Source organism: Ursus arctos, unplaced genomic scaffold, assembly GCF_023065955.2.
Source record: "Ursus arctos isolate Adak ecotype North America unplaced genomic scaffold, UrsArc2.0 scaffold_10, whole genome shotgun sequence".
NCBI classification, from domain to species: domain Eukaryota; kingdom Metazoa; phylum Chordata; class Mammalia; order Carnivora; family Ursidae; genus Ursus; species Ursus arctos.
In genome coordinates this window covers 55,588,409-55,602,405 of record NW_026622764.1, presented here as the reverse complement: position 1 = coordinate 55,602,405, position 13,997 = coordinate 55,588,409, and the positions used below count along the sequence as shown (strand labels likewise).

Here is a 13,997-nt window from a genome sequence, read left to right as displayed (position 1 = left end):
ATAAGTTGCATTATTGTAGCTTAAGTTTTTTTCTTTCTTTCTTTCTTTTTCTTTCTTTCTTTCTTGCTTTCTTTCTTTTCTTTTCTTTATTTATTTTTATTTAAATTCAGTTAGCCAACATATAGTACATCATTAGTTTCAGATGTAGTGTTGAATAATTCATCAGTTGTGTATAACACCCAGTGCTCATCACATCACATGCCCTTCTTAATGCCCATCACCCAGTTGCCCCATCCCCCCCCTTTTTTTTTTTAAAGATTTTATTTATTTATTTGACAGAGATAGAGACAGCCAGCGAGAGAGGGAACACAAGCAGGGGGAGTGGGAGAGGAAGAAGCAGCCTCATAGCGGAGGAGCCCGATGTGGGGCTCGATCCCATAACGCTGGGATCACGCCCTGAGCCGAAGGCAGACGCTTAACTGCTGTGCCACCCAGGCGCCCCCATCCCCCTTTTTCTTGATAATTTATATTAACTACTTCTATTACTGTAATTTATTGGATTTTGTTTCAAGTCACTTTGGACATTTTAATCTCAAGCATTTGTAGATCATCTTTCACTTTCATACTTCTAGTTATATTCTTTATTATAGACATTGATTTTTGGTTGGTCATTTATATGGTTGTATAAAGAATGAGTAAATTCTCTTGTGATCATATAGGTAGTTTATAAAACTCAAATTTTTTAGAAAGAGTAAAGGCACATTTTAAAAATGAAATGTTCAGTGAAGGAGAATTATTTGTATAAAACAGGTATTTCTTTTTTTTTTCCTTATGTAATAATAACATTGAAAGCAAGATTCCTGAATTATTTTCAGCTGTAAAATCCTGCAGCCATATTCTTTTGCTAAGAGAATGTCTTTAGTTTGGATGTGAAAAATAAGTGACCTGTCTTAAAGGAAGAGTTTGAATATTAAAGTTTGAATGAAATTAGCATCTATTTGTGGGAAACTATGTCAAAATAAGCTTATGATACTGAAGTATCTTAAAAACCATTTTTTCCTTTGTATTTAGTTTCTCTTTTGTTTATATGCATTTCTATATATTTTGAAGGAGGTTTTTTTTTTTCTTTTCTGATTAAGGGCATTATATATTTATTTTAGAAATATAGATAGGTTGGAAAAAAATCATATAACCTCATTACCTAACACCACTTTAGTATTGTAGTAGTTCAATCTGTTCTATAATCGGGATCATATTGTCTATTCAGTTTGTATCTTCCCTTTTTTAAACTTAAAACTATATAATAGAATATTTTGATGTTAAATATTTTTCAGTTTTTAAAGGCTTGTATATTATATGTATATAAATCTTTGCAGTCTTGATTATCTTTCATATAGATTCTTTTTTTTTAAGATTCTTTTTTTTTTTTTTAAGATTTTATTCATTTATTTGACAGAGATAGAGACAGCCAGTGAGAGAGGGAACACAAGCAGGGGGAGTGGGAGAGGAAGAAGCAGGCTCATAGCGGAGGAGCCTGATGTGGGGCTTGATCCCATAACGCCGGGATCACGCTCTGAGCCGAAGGCAGACGCTTAACCGCTGTGCCACCCAGGCGCCCCTTTTTTTAAGATTCTATTAGAGAAAGAGCACAGTCTGGGGGGAGGGGCAGAGGGACAGGGAGAAGCAGATTCCCTGCTGAGCAGGGAGCCCAACACAGGGCTCTATCCCAGGACCCTGAGTTCATGACCTGAGCTGAAGGCAGACGCTTAACCGACTGAGCCACCCAGGCACCCCTCTTTCATATAGATTCTTAAAAGTAGAATTTTTGGGTCAAAGAAGAATAATATTTTCACATATGTTTGATGCTTGGGTCAGGATAATAACATTTTGAGATACACTTTGCCAGATTGTTGTCTGGAAAAGTTGTTCTAACTTACAAAGTGTCCGTTTCATTGCCTACTTGTGCCAGAAGTGAGTTTTATATTGGGTTTAAACTCTGTCAAACTAGTAATCAGGAAATGGTGTCTTAATTTATTTTTCAATTCTTTGATTACTTGTGATGTTGAGAATTTTCATGTTTATTGGGCATACATTTTCCTCAGTAGACTGCAGATTTTCTGTTGATGTCCTTTGGTAGCTGTGTTAGTTTCCTTTGGCTTCTGTAATAAATTACTACAAACTAGGTGACTTAAAACAACAGGTACTTAATCTCTCAGAGTTTTAGAAGCCAGAAGTCCAAAATCAGTGTCACAGAATTCAAAGTGCTCCCTCTAGAGGCTCTAGGAAAGCCTCCATTCCTTGCTTTTTGTAACTTGTGGCATTCTGTGGTTTGTGACCACCTCATTCTAGACTCTGCCTCTGTGGTCACATTGCCTCTTCCGCTTCTCTGTGTGCCTAATCTCCTTCTGCCTCTCTCTTATAAAGATACTCGTGATGTAATTTAGGGCCCTTCAAGATAATCCAGGATAGTTGTCTTCTAAGATCCTTATTTTAATCACATCTGTGAAAATTTGAACATACAAGGTAACATTCACAGGGTCTTGTGTATTAGGACCTGTTTATCTTTGGATGGCCGTTATTCAGCCTCTTATAGTACTCAAAGGAAACATGGATGGTTTTTCTTACTAATTTTATGAGGTCTTTATTTTTTGAAATTTATTTACATGATTTGAAGAATATTTTTATTGAACATAGAAATCTAGCTTGATATATCTTTTTTTATCACTTCAGATATTTTCTCCTGCCCCATTCTCCTTCCTTTCTCCTTCCAGTATCACATGTTAGGTAACTTTATACTGTCTAACAGGTCACTTTTTTTTTTTTCAGCTTGGGTAACTTTTGTTTATCTGTCTTCAAGTCAGGTTTATTGACCCATCTCCAATAAAAACGTTGTTAAGCACATCCAGTGAATTTTTCATTTTAGGTATTGCACTTTTTAGTTCTAGATTTTCCATTTGACTCCTTTTGATAGTTTTATTTTCTACTGAGGTACCTATCTAGTCCTTTATTTTGGTCATATTTTCCTTTAAATCCTTAAACATATTTACAAGAGCTTTCAGAGTCCTCTGATTCCAAATCTGGGTTGTGTTGGGTTTGGTTCTTCTTGACTGCATTTTCTCTTTATTGGGGGGTCATATTTTCCTGTTTTTCCTTCACAGATTCGTTGTATACTGGATATTTTGGGAGATATGGTGTAGAGACAGAATTCTTTTATCTTCCTCTGAAAGAGTGTTGATTTTTGTTGTTAGTAGTAGTTAGCTGGACTTCAAACTTTGTCTCTTGTGTTGGGTAGCCTTCTAGGCTTAAACTGCTCAGTTCTTTCAGCCTATTATCAGGGACAACAAGGAGAATGTTGTGAGGAGTGAGGAAGGGATAAAACACCGAAAGATGAAATTGGGAGAGGTAACCTTCATATTAGCCATTTTGGTAGAGTGCTGGAGGTAAATAAAACCTGATTAGAGTGGATTTAAGGGAGGACGGTGGGAGAAAAAATTTGTACAGTGAGTTTAGGCAAAGTGGTCGGCAGATGTAAATATTTTAGGTTTTGTGGCCCACATATGTTTTTAGTTCCTGCTGCTTTTCTTCTTACCCTTAGTCTTCTCCTCCTTTCTTCACAACCCATTCAAAATATGTAAAAATGTGAAATCTGTTCTTAGCTCACAGGCAGTACAAAATAGGCATAGGCTGAATCTGGCCCCTGGGCTATACTGGTTTTTTGCTGACCCTTGGTTTAAATAGACAACTCTTTCAAGGATTTTTGCTGTATATGAAGAGAAGAGTAAGGAGGAAGAGGTGGCAAAATATTTTTTTTCTTTTTTATGTTGGGAGAAATAACAGCATTTTTGCAAATCATTGGGATTTAGCCAATAGCAAAAGAGGGGCAGTTTATAATGCAGGAAGGATAGAATTGCTGGAACAATGTCCTTAAGTAGCTAAGAGGCAGTGGGGTCCAGGGGGGTTAGCTAGGTGCTTGGCTGGTTAGTTTTTGGTAATTTTAAAATAAATTTTAAGTGTTTTTGAAGTGGTTCTTCCCCTTTTTATCTTTATTATTTGCCTAGGATGGATGTAGAACTAGTAACATTGATGGAGCAGTTTTAATTCCCAAATATTCTTTTTTAATAAACAGTTTGAATACATTGTGATCATAAACTGAAATACTTCCAATAAGTAACAAAACCATTTCCTCCTAAACTAAGAACATTTGATTATTGGTTGGTTTATTGTGTTTGTCTTGAAATTAAGATCACTTTTTTTTCCCCTTCAAAGTGCTGTGCATGGATGCAAAGATCAATTTTGATTCTAATTCAGCTTATCGCCAGAAGAAAATCTTTGACTTACAGGACTGGACGCAGGAAGATGAAAGGGAGAGAGGTGCAGCTAAGGCAAATCTTAACTACATTGGCCTCGATGGAAATATAGGCTGTCTAGGTACCATTTGTTATTATGTTAAAGTTGGATTGGCTGAACTTAATTTATTTTCTTTATGTTTGTTGTTTATACAAGTCATTTTCCCTCTTTGACAGTAAATGGTGCTGGTTTGGCTATGGCCACAATGGATATAATAAAACTTCATGGAGGGACTCCAGCGAACTTTCTTGATGTTGGTGGTGGTGCCACAGTCCATCAAGTAACAGAAGCATTTAAGCTTATCACTTCAGATAAAAAGGTAAGGGCAGGGCTTATGTTTTAGAATTTGAATGACGAGAAGTAACTTGATTAATTAGTAGATGTGGTCATTACAGTATGTAGAGCGTTAAATTTCAGAAGACCTAACTAGTTTGGAAAAAGTTGCTGAAATCAATGCAATAAAAGTTAACTAGAAAAAAATGTGAAGTTTCCCAATGTAATTTAGAAAACAAGATGAAGATATATTAGATGGTATTGGGTAATACTGTAAATGGTAGTGATCTAGTATGGGAGCCATTCCTGTGGAAAACTGCTGGAGATATTAGTTGACCACAAAAGTCAAGAGATCTGGAAAATCTATAAAGCTACAAAGAAGAAAATTAAACCTACCTTTAATTCTATCATTTTTTTTGACTTGTTAATGCTTGTATATTTCACATGCACACACACACACACACACGCACACGCACACACACACACACTCCCTTTCTCTCTTTCTGTTTGCATATATATCTTTATAGAAACAACTTTATTAAGATATAATTCACATGCCATCTAGTTCACCCGTTCATAAATATGTATCTTTCAAAACACATAGTTTGAGTTTTTTGGCTAGCATATCTTGAACCACTTTTCACATTCACTAATGTGTTCTTCTAAAACACTCATTTTAAAGTTTTCATAAATCTTTCACATATAGATAGGCCATAAATTAGAACTATGATTTTATAAGTGATTATCAGAATACAAGGGATGTGAAGCATCATGAACCAAAAGATACACATATTATCAATCATTTTTTAAAGAAGTATATATACTGTGTGGCCACTGTGGGTTTCGTAAGACTTATGGAAAAATAAGATCGTGGCTTCAGTGGAACCAGTTGTACTAAACTCAGAACTGAGACTTCCTCACTGGTAAAGATCATCGCTTACTCACTGTTGCCTCTTCCTGTGGCTGGCATAGTCCCCAGTGCGTACAGAAGTCATTAATAAGTATTCATTATTGATGCTGCTGACAGTGTACCTTTTTACTTGTGGTGTTAGACGCTAGAGTTGTTTTTTAAAAATCTATTTTACCACTCTTTGAGCCTCTAGAATTATTTGCCATATTAGTTTTATAGAAAGCATTGAACTGAAATGAAAAATAAAAGTGTTTATTTTCCTTGTTTATTAACTATTCAAAAAATAAACAAATCTTATTGGAACTATATTTCTGTAGCTTCTTTTGGCATAAACTCTAAAAGCAGAGTATTATGTAATTATTTAACTGTTGAATACTTCCTGAGGTGAACTAGAATTCTAATTATTTTTCTAAGTATGGCTTTAGGCTTTTTTTTTTTTACCCAGAAATTTTAATTGTTTTATTTGGCAAAGAGAAGCCTAAGAATTTTTTAAAAAACATTTCTAGAGGGAATATCCTTTTTCCATAAGATAAATTTGTGTGATTTGGGAGGACAAATTTCAAATGTATATTTTTTGATATGTGTGCCAATTTTACAATTAGTACAAAAAAGATAAAGTTAGTTGAAGTATTTTAAAAATGTAAAAACCAATCCAGGCAACATAACTATACAATCTTGCTGTAAAAGTACTTATATCAAATTCTGCCCAAAGTAAGTATGCAATATAGTAAATTTTAGTTCTCAAGTCATTCTTCACTACTGGCTGGCTTTGCCATATTCTGTTGTCTCCATTCCATTTTCCTCTTTTAAGATGTTGATACAATTCAGCTCTGTTATTAACAGAGTTCACATGTCTAGCAAACTCCTGATGTTTTCTGAAATTGGCAGTATTGATTCTGTTACTCCACAGGGATAATAAGGACACTGGCCCTTTTGATTTTTCTGCTGGTAGAGTTTCATCCATCTCAATAAGGGGCTTTTTGTTTGGAGGTTCTGGGGAATCAGGTGGATCTTTTATAATCTCAGTTTCAGCCAACTCTTCTTCTCCATGTTCTAAGATTCCTTTTAATCTCTCTGAATCTTGCCAAGATTTCTCCTGTTCATAATGGAGAAAAGCATATGAAGAATTCCAGTGTTGTGGACTGACCGGAAGGGCATTGGAGTTGGAAACAGGCCAGGCATCCAGGAAGACAATGTGGATAGCACTGAAGTAGTTGTATACTTATTATGTCTCTTTGTGTTGAATGCTGTACTTGGATTTGGGAATACATGGTTACTTAGGTCAAGGCATTTGTAGTCTGACTGGGGTGATAAACCGAATGTAGTGCTGTGGATGAACAGAAGTCAGAGCTGGTAACTAGTAGGAAAATCAGGGAGGCCTTCCCTGAATGAATGATTCCTTGAGCTGTCTTGAGAAATTGAATGAGTTAGGCAAGAGGAAGAAAATATACAAAGATATGTAGAGTCCAAAAAAGTCCACTATGTTTATGGAATGGTAAGATGCTTATGTGTAAGAATACAGCATTATTGGAATGAATGATTAATATTGGCAAATTGAGACCACGTTGTAAAGATCTCTGTATCTGTAGTTAGGGAATTTGGATTTTAACTCCCTTACCCTAGGCCATACACAGGGTTGTATACAAATATATCCCGTACCCTTTTGTTTGTTTGTTTATTATTTACATTTTTTTTGAAAGAAGGTAACTCTGCTAGTAGAGGATGAAATGGAGGGGAGGGAGGCGCTGGCAGAAGTGATAATTTGGTTGTTATACCTGCTTCTGCAAAAATATGAAGAGGTCCCTGACAAAGGTAGTGTCAGTAAGAATGAAGCAAAGAAACCTAATTTAGAGGCATTTCTGAGGTAGAAGCATTAAATTCATATTTTCCCTTTTTTGTTGGGAGGCCATGGAGAAGGGTTGGTTAGGTTAACATTAGGACTTTTGTTTGGGAAGAATCATGGGGTAACGATGCCTTTGGTGTAGTCAGGCAGAGTAGGGAAATAGGTATTTCTGACTGAATGTGTTAAGCTTGGATTGTGGTGACTGTATCTAGCAGGTGATTATAAGGATGCTATATGGTTGGATGCAGACATTAAGAGAGTCCTCGGTACTTCGAGAAAAGTTGAAGTGTTATAGGAGTTGGTAAGATGACCCATGTGAGTGAGATGTGGAAACCAAGAATGGGAACCCCCCCATCACTCCCAGAGCTGAAGGACTGAATAGAGAAGGAAGACCCAGTAAAAGAGAGAGAACAAACCTACAGATAGTTGCAGATCAGGGGAGAGCGATGACAGCAAGGCTAAGGTGGAGAGTTTTGAGAAGTAAGGGATAGGCAGCAGTGTCCATCTGTAGAAGTGATCAAGTAAAGTAAGGACTGAATTAGTGATTGGGAACCCTAACAAGCACAATAGGGGAGAAGGGGGCAGAGACCAGGTTCTAATGGGTTGAATTGTGATTGGGAATTGAGGGAGTAGAGACTTCCAAGAGAGATTACCCTTTTAGGGTCTTGTTTTATCTTTTTTTTCTTTTCTTTTCTTTTTTTTCTACTCTCTTTTCTTTTCTTTCTTTTCTCTCTTTTCTCTTCTCTTTTTTCTTCTTTCTTTTGATTTTATTTATTTATTTGAGAGAGAGAGAGAGCATGAACCGAGGGAGAGGGAGAAGCAGACCCCCTGCTGAGTGTGGAGCCCACCCTGCAGGGCTTCCATTCCAGGACCCTGAGATTATGACCTGAGTGGAAGTCAGAGGCTTTACTGACTGAGCCACCTAGGCGCCCCCAGGGTGCAGAAGGACATCGTGTTAGCAGGTGAATGGAGGTGGGGTTGAGGAGAGCTGTTTAGTGTGTGTTTGCTTGCTTGTTTGCTTAGAAGACCAAGAATATGAGCTGTTTCTAGCTGGAGAGAGAAGAGATTTGAGGAAGAAGAAAGTGAGTTTAGCTAACTGAGTGAAGACCTGGAGGAGATAAAACACATTAATGAGGTGGTGAGATTAGCTTTAGGGAGAGGTTAACTCGGAAGATAACATCTAAAAATTGGAGAGCTTGAAGCGGGATAGGAGGCTTGAAGAAAGTGAGAGGTACGAGGCAGACCACTAAAGAAAGGATTATTAATGAAGAGTCATTATTTTACTGCCATTTAGGTTATGCTAATGTTTCAGGGTTGTTGTAACTTTTTAGGTTTTCCTTGAAGTTGGAATGAGTAAACCTGATTGGCTGGAATCATCCAAGATATGCATTGTTTGTAGGGATAGCAGAGGCAGACTGGTCTTGAGAGGAATGGGCATGAGGGAATTAAGTATGCAGTGACAGTGTCATTGAATTGCTGAGCCACAGGTTCCAGGCTCTGTAGTGAAGAAAGCCAGATTTGCTGAGAGCATAGAGTCTAGGAGATTAGAACAAGGTTGAGAGACTAGAAGCTTTTAAGAGAAAAAGACTAGATTTGATGGAGGTGAGAGGCAAAAGGAGAGGAGGTTGAGCAGAGAGTGAGATTTATATGCTCGGTATTCCTGGAAACATGCATTTGGTCAAGTCAAGGATTTAGCCTTGGTGATCATTAGTTGAAAGAACTGAAGGTAAAAGTGTCATGGTAGAGATCTAGTAACTTTAAGGCTAGAGTGTTTGATGCTGCCTGTGGTACGTATCGAAGCTATCCAGAATGAGGTGGGAGGGTGGAAGAGAAGAGGGTACGTGCCAAGGTCACTGTGAATTCTAGTCTATTTCTTCATTTCTTAAGGGTCTAGAAGTAATATTGGTAAAGATAAGGAATGCATAGTGTAGTTCAGTGTGTTTTAACCTTTTTAATGTCCTATCATTCACCGAGAATGACATTTCAATGGGGTATAGAAGGTAGATGGAGAAGGTTGCTTGTAGTCAGAGGCCACTGGCCCAGAGATGCTACCTGTCCCAGAACCTTCCTAGCTGCGCGTCTGGGTAGAGGGGAACAATATCTTGGTATGTCTGTAACCCATTTGTATTTCACTACTTGGAAGCTCTGGTGTAGGTGAATGAACTAATAAGACACTTTTTAAAAAATAAAGATTTTTTTGGGGGGAAATGATAGAATAGTGATTCAGACTATCAGTGATGATGTAAGAATGCTGATTCAAACAGGCTTTGAGGTTTGAATGTGAAGTGTAGCTAGAAGTAGGTATTTAGGAGAAACTGAGTGATTTTGAGGTTCTGCTTTGTGTGAGAATTTGGTTGAGTTGATGGGGATAAATGAAGAAGGAATGATAGGTGGTGAACATTAAATTGGAGATCTGCATGTGGTGTTATCTTATATCATGATCTGGGGCAGTCATGTTGGTGAATGGCTATGTTTAGTAGAAAACAAGTAAATGGAATCAGGGAATCTTGTTCATATGGGCTGGGAGAGAAGAGACTATGAGCCAGGTGTTGAAATCACCCAAGTTGAGGAGAGTAAGTTTGGTGGGTGGTGGACTACATAAATTTCAGTGATGAGAGCTGCAGAGAATGTGATGGTCTGGCCGGAAAATATCACCATGAAATTAATTTGTATCGTAAGGCACAGACCACTAGTATTTTCTTGAGAAGGAAGGACACAGACTCCTTGCGTTTAAATTTTAATCTACAAAAACTGTTTTATTCACAGGTACTGGCTATTCTGGTCAACATTTTTGGAGGAATCATGCGGTGTGATGTTATTGCACAGGGTATAGTTATGGCAGTAAAGGATTTGGAAATTAAAATCCCTATTGTGGTACGGTTACAAGGTGAGTGTAAAAGATAACTTGCTGTTGTTCCATGAACTCTGATTGTTTAAAAGTTCATAATTCCAAGGAGTTCAGTTCATTTAAAATACAGTTTCCAAATAGCTTTATCTTTTAAATGAAAATGTTATATAATAGGAAATTTTTCAAATGTGGGTTTAAAAATATTTCTCACATTGGGGCAAAATTGTTTATAGTTTTGCTTGGTATAATTTAATATGTTATTTATTTGTTGTGCTTTGTCTTAAATTCTGGCTTGCCTGAGTTACCATTGACATGGTAGGGCAAGATATTTCATGAAGCAACTCCAGACTTTTACAGTATTTTCTTTGGTTTTAGAGCCATTTATGTTAAATGATGGCAGTACTCCTATGTTGAAATTTCATATTGTCACCAGCATTTTAAATGATTTTGTGCATATATTTAAAACATCTTTATATTTGCATAAATCATTTCCAGGTACAAGAGTTGATGATGCTAAGGCACTGATAACAGACAGTGGACTTAAAATTCTTGCTTGTGATGACTTGGATGAAGCTGCTAAAATGGTAAGCAGGCTGCATTAATCTACGAACAAATTTGTAAAGTGTGTAAGATGGGTGATACGAGGGGTTCGGCGCTCTTAATATTTAGCAGAAACACTCATTATTGGCAATATTAGCTGGTTCATTTTAGAATCTAAGTTAGTTTCTTTTATTTATTTATTTATTTATTTATTTATTTATTTATGTATTTATTTATATTTTTTAAAGATTTTATTTGAGAGAGAGAGAGCACGAGTGGGGGGCAGCAGAGGGACAAGCACACTCCCCGCTGAGTGGGGAGCCCTATGTGGGACTCTCAGTCTCAGGACCCTGAGATCAGGACTTGAGCCGAAGTCAGACACTTAACCTCCTGAACTACCCAGGAGCCCCTCATTTATTTATTTTTAAAGGAATTTTTGCTTTATATAAATATTACATGGTTCCAAAGTCAAAACTAAAGCAAGGTATATTCAGAGAATTTAGCTTTTATACTTATTCCTGTTTCTTCCTTCCCCACACATAACCAGTTTTTTAAAGAAGTTTTTAGTTCATCCTTCCACTTTTTTGAAGTAATAAGCAGATATTGTATGTGTGTGCATTTGTATGTGTATGTGTATACACACACACACACACACACACACACACATATATCCACTTTCTCACATTGTATGATGATAGCATAAATTTTACCTCATTTCTTTTACTTAATCTGTCTTGGAGCACACTCCACAGTAGACATAGAGGTGTTTTTAAATGAGAGCTTTTGATTCTTTCCAAATGTTGTTTATAGTCATTTCATGGAATACTCTGGGGCTGTATGGTTTAATCAGCAGTGGGCTTTTGAGATTTCTGAGTTAATGTGATATCATTTCATAAAGATAATAAAGGTCTTATGTCCTTCTTTGGGACATACTTTGGGAAAGTACTTATTAGTAAATAAAAATCAGCTGCACTTTAGTGACAGATTTATGCTCAATCCTGAGTTTATTTTATTATTTTTACTTTTATTTTTTTAAAGATTTTATTTATTTATTTGATAGAGAGCAGCAGGGGAAGCAGCAGAGGGTGAGGGAGCCTGATGCGGGATCATGACCTGAGCCAAAGGCAGATGCTCAACCCACTGAGCCACCCAGGCCGCCCTCAGTAAATACTGAGTTCAAGTTAAGATTTTGAGCAAGGGAATGGTAGAGCGAAAGTGTTTCAGAAAGCTTTGGGGACATGGAAAAAAAAGTGGAAGAATCAATCAAATCTTGATCAAATAGACCATGAAAGATAAAAGTGAACAGTTGATTTAAATTGTGACTACAGTGTTCTACTGACTATGAGATTATGGAAGTTATGACAGTATTAATAGTAATGTGATGATGATGATAGTAGCAATTGCTGCCACTTAATTATTTATTGTGCATGCAGTGATAAGCTTTTTTCTTCAGGTACATTATCTCATTATATTTGATTAAATAATTTCCGTTTTTGTAGATGTAGAAACAGAGGCTAAATAAATTAACTTATTCATCAAGATCACATGTCATAAACATCAGAGTGGGATTTGAACCCAGGGGGCCTATCGAAACCTTTTCTTAACTACTCTCCTGGGCAGGAGAGAAGCTGAATTTGTGTTTGGTTTAGACATGTTTAATTTTAATCTTTCGTATGGTACCAGCTGGCTGTCCTCAGACAGATTATAGACATGTTATTGGAATTCAGCTTGACAAAAAGTGAAATACTAACTCCTAGACCCAAGCTCCTATCCTGATATTGCAAGTTACGATTGTCTACATGTTATTTAAGCAGACTTTTGATTAGATGTACTTTGCATTCTGTGGTGTCCAAGTAAGACAATCACTGTTTCTGCCTTTAAAATAGATAAAATTTAGGCAATAAAAAAGAGGTATGTATATATATGAAATCAGAATGTACTGAACTGAGGCATGAGTTATGAAGAGTCTCAGATTTGACTATCCTTCAAGAGTGGCAAACTTGTGAGAGTGTGAAGTGATTTCTAACAATGTCAGAATAGCCCAGATGTTTTAAGTGAGAAAGATTGTGCATTAATTTCACATTTCCTGGTAGTTCTGATTTTATGGTTTCTTGGACATAAGAGACAAAGATGCTTTGTTTTTTCCTTTCAGGTTGTAAAGCTCTCTGAAATAGTGACCTTAGCCAAGCAAGCCCAGGTGGATGTGAAATTTCAGTTGCCGATCTGATCTGAGAACCCAGTGGATGGCTGAAGGTGTTAAATGTGCTATAATCGTTAAAAATACTGTTTCTGTGTTATTATTGTCCCTTTTCTCTTTAGTGTGTGGAGATTGTAATTGCCAGCTAGGCACAAAAACTTTTAAAAGCATTTTATCTGCATTTAATTCTACTGTTCAGAGTGGGCTGTTTGTATAAAGAATGTGTAATGCAGTGATCCAGTTTCTTCTGTTGCAACTTTCTTTCTCACTTCTATGGAATGTCACTCTCAATATGCCAGTTTATTGTTAGATTCAACACTCTTCATTGATAAGAGTCCTATGAATAAAATAAATATGAAGATAAAGCTTTATTCTTTGGTGTTAGAAATATATTATATCTAATAACTAGCCTCATTAGTAGAGCACTGTATTAAAACAATGTTTTATAAAGAAGTGTTTATCTTCAACACCAAATACCTATCTAAATATATCAATTACTATTTATAAACAGAGCTTTCAAACACTCCCCAGAATATTCTTTCAAGTATGTCAGTGAAGTAACTTGTTATTTGAACATTGTTTTAATCATTATAAAACACTGATTACTGTAAGTCTTCATGATCCTGTGGTATTGATAAGAACTGGTAGGTTTGTATCAAATAAAGGTATATTCACTAAGGACTTGGCAGACAAAATTAACAATGTCAATCTAAGTTAATAAAAATCTCCCAATGTGACTCAGATTAATGTTTTTTTTTCTTTTTTCTAAGTAAACACAGTAGACGGCGATGTGTTCCTCATTGCACTAAATATCTTCAGGGAACTGATCTGTAGATCATGTGCTGGGGCATGGCATTACGTATTGTGGAGCTACTTACAGATATTTCCCTTGAATTCTGATGTTTATGTGTGTACCTCCTGGTCCCTTCTTTAAAAAAAACATGTTTTCCTTTGTGTCCCTCGGTGTGTATATGTATGTGTGTATTAATCTTTTGTTCACTACTCAGAACAGTTGATATTGAACTATTAACAGTGTTAATACCATGGAAGGAAATACCAGCCAAGTGGTAAGCTGTGTAACTGTACTGGCGAATATGAG

General features: G+C 36.4%; 1 protein-coding gene across 1 annotated transcript in view; it reads left to right on the top strand.

The window, feature by feature from the left end:
* The window catches only part of SUCLA2 (succinate-CoA ligase ADP-forming subunit beta), a 44,813-nt gene extending 31,172 nt beyond the window's left edge, over positions 1-13,641 (top strand). The window contains exons 7-11 of the mRNA XM_026493276.4: positions 4,207-4,368; positions 4,464-4,606; positions 10,080-10,200; positions 10,657-10,745; positions 12,854-13,641. Of these exons, the coding sequence (XP_026349061.1) occupies positions 4,207-4,368; positions 4,464-4,606; positions 10,080-10,200; positions 10,657-10,745; positions 12,854-12,928 (590 nt within the window). The 3' untranslated portion in view covers positions 12,929-13,641. The remainder of the gene's footprint in view (positions 1-4,206; positions 4,369-4,463; positions 4,607-10,079; positions 10,201-10,656; positions 10,746-12,853) is intronic.
* The last annotated feature ends 356 nt before the right edge of the window (positions 13,642-13,997 follow it).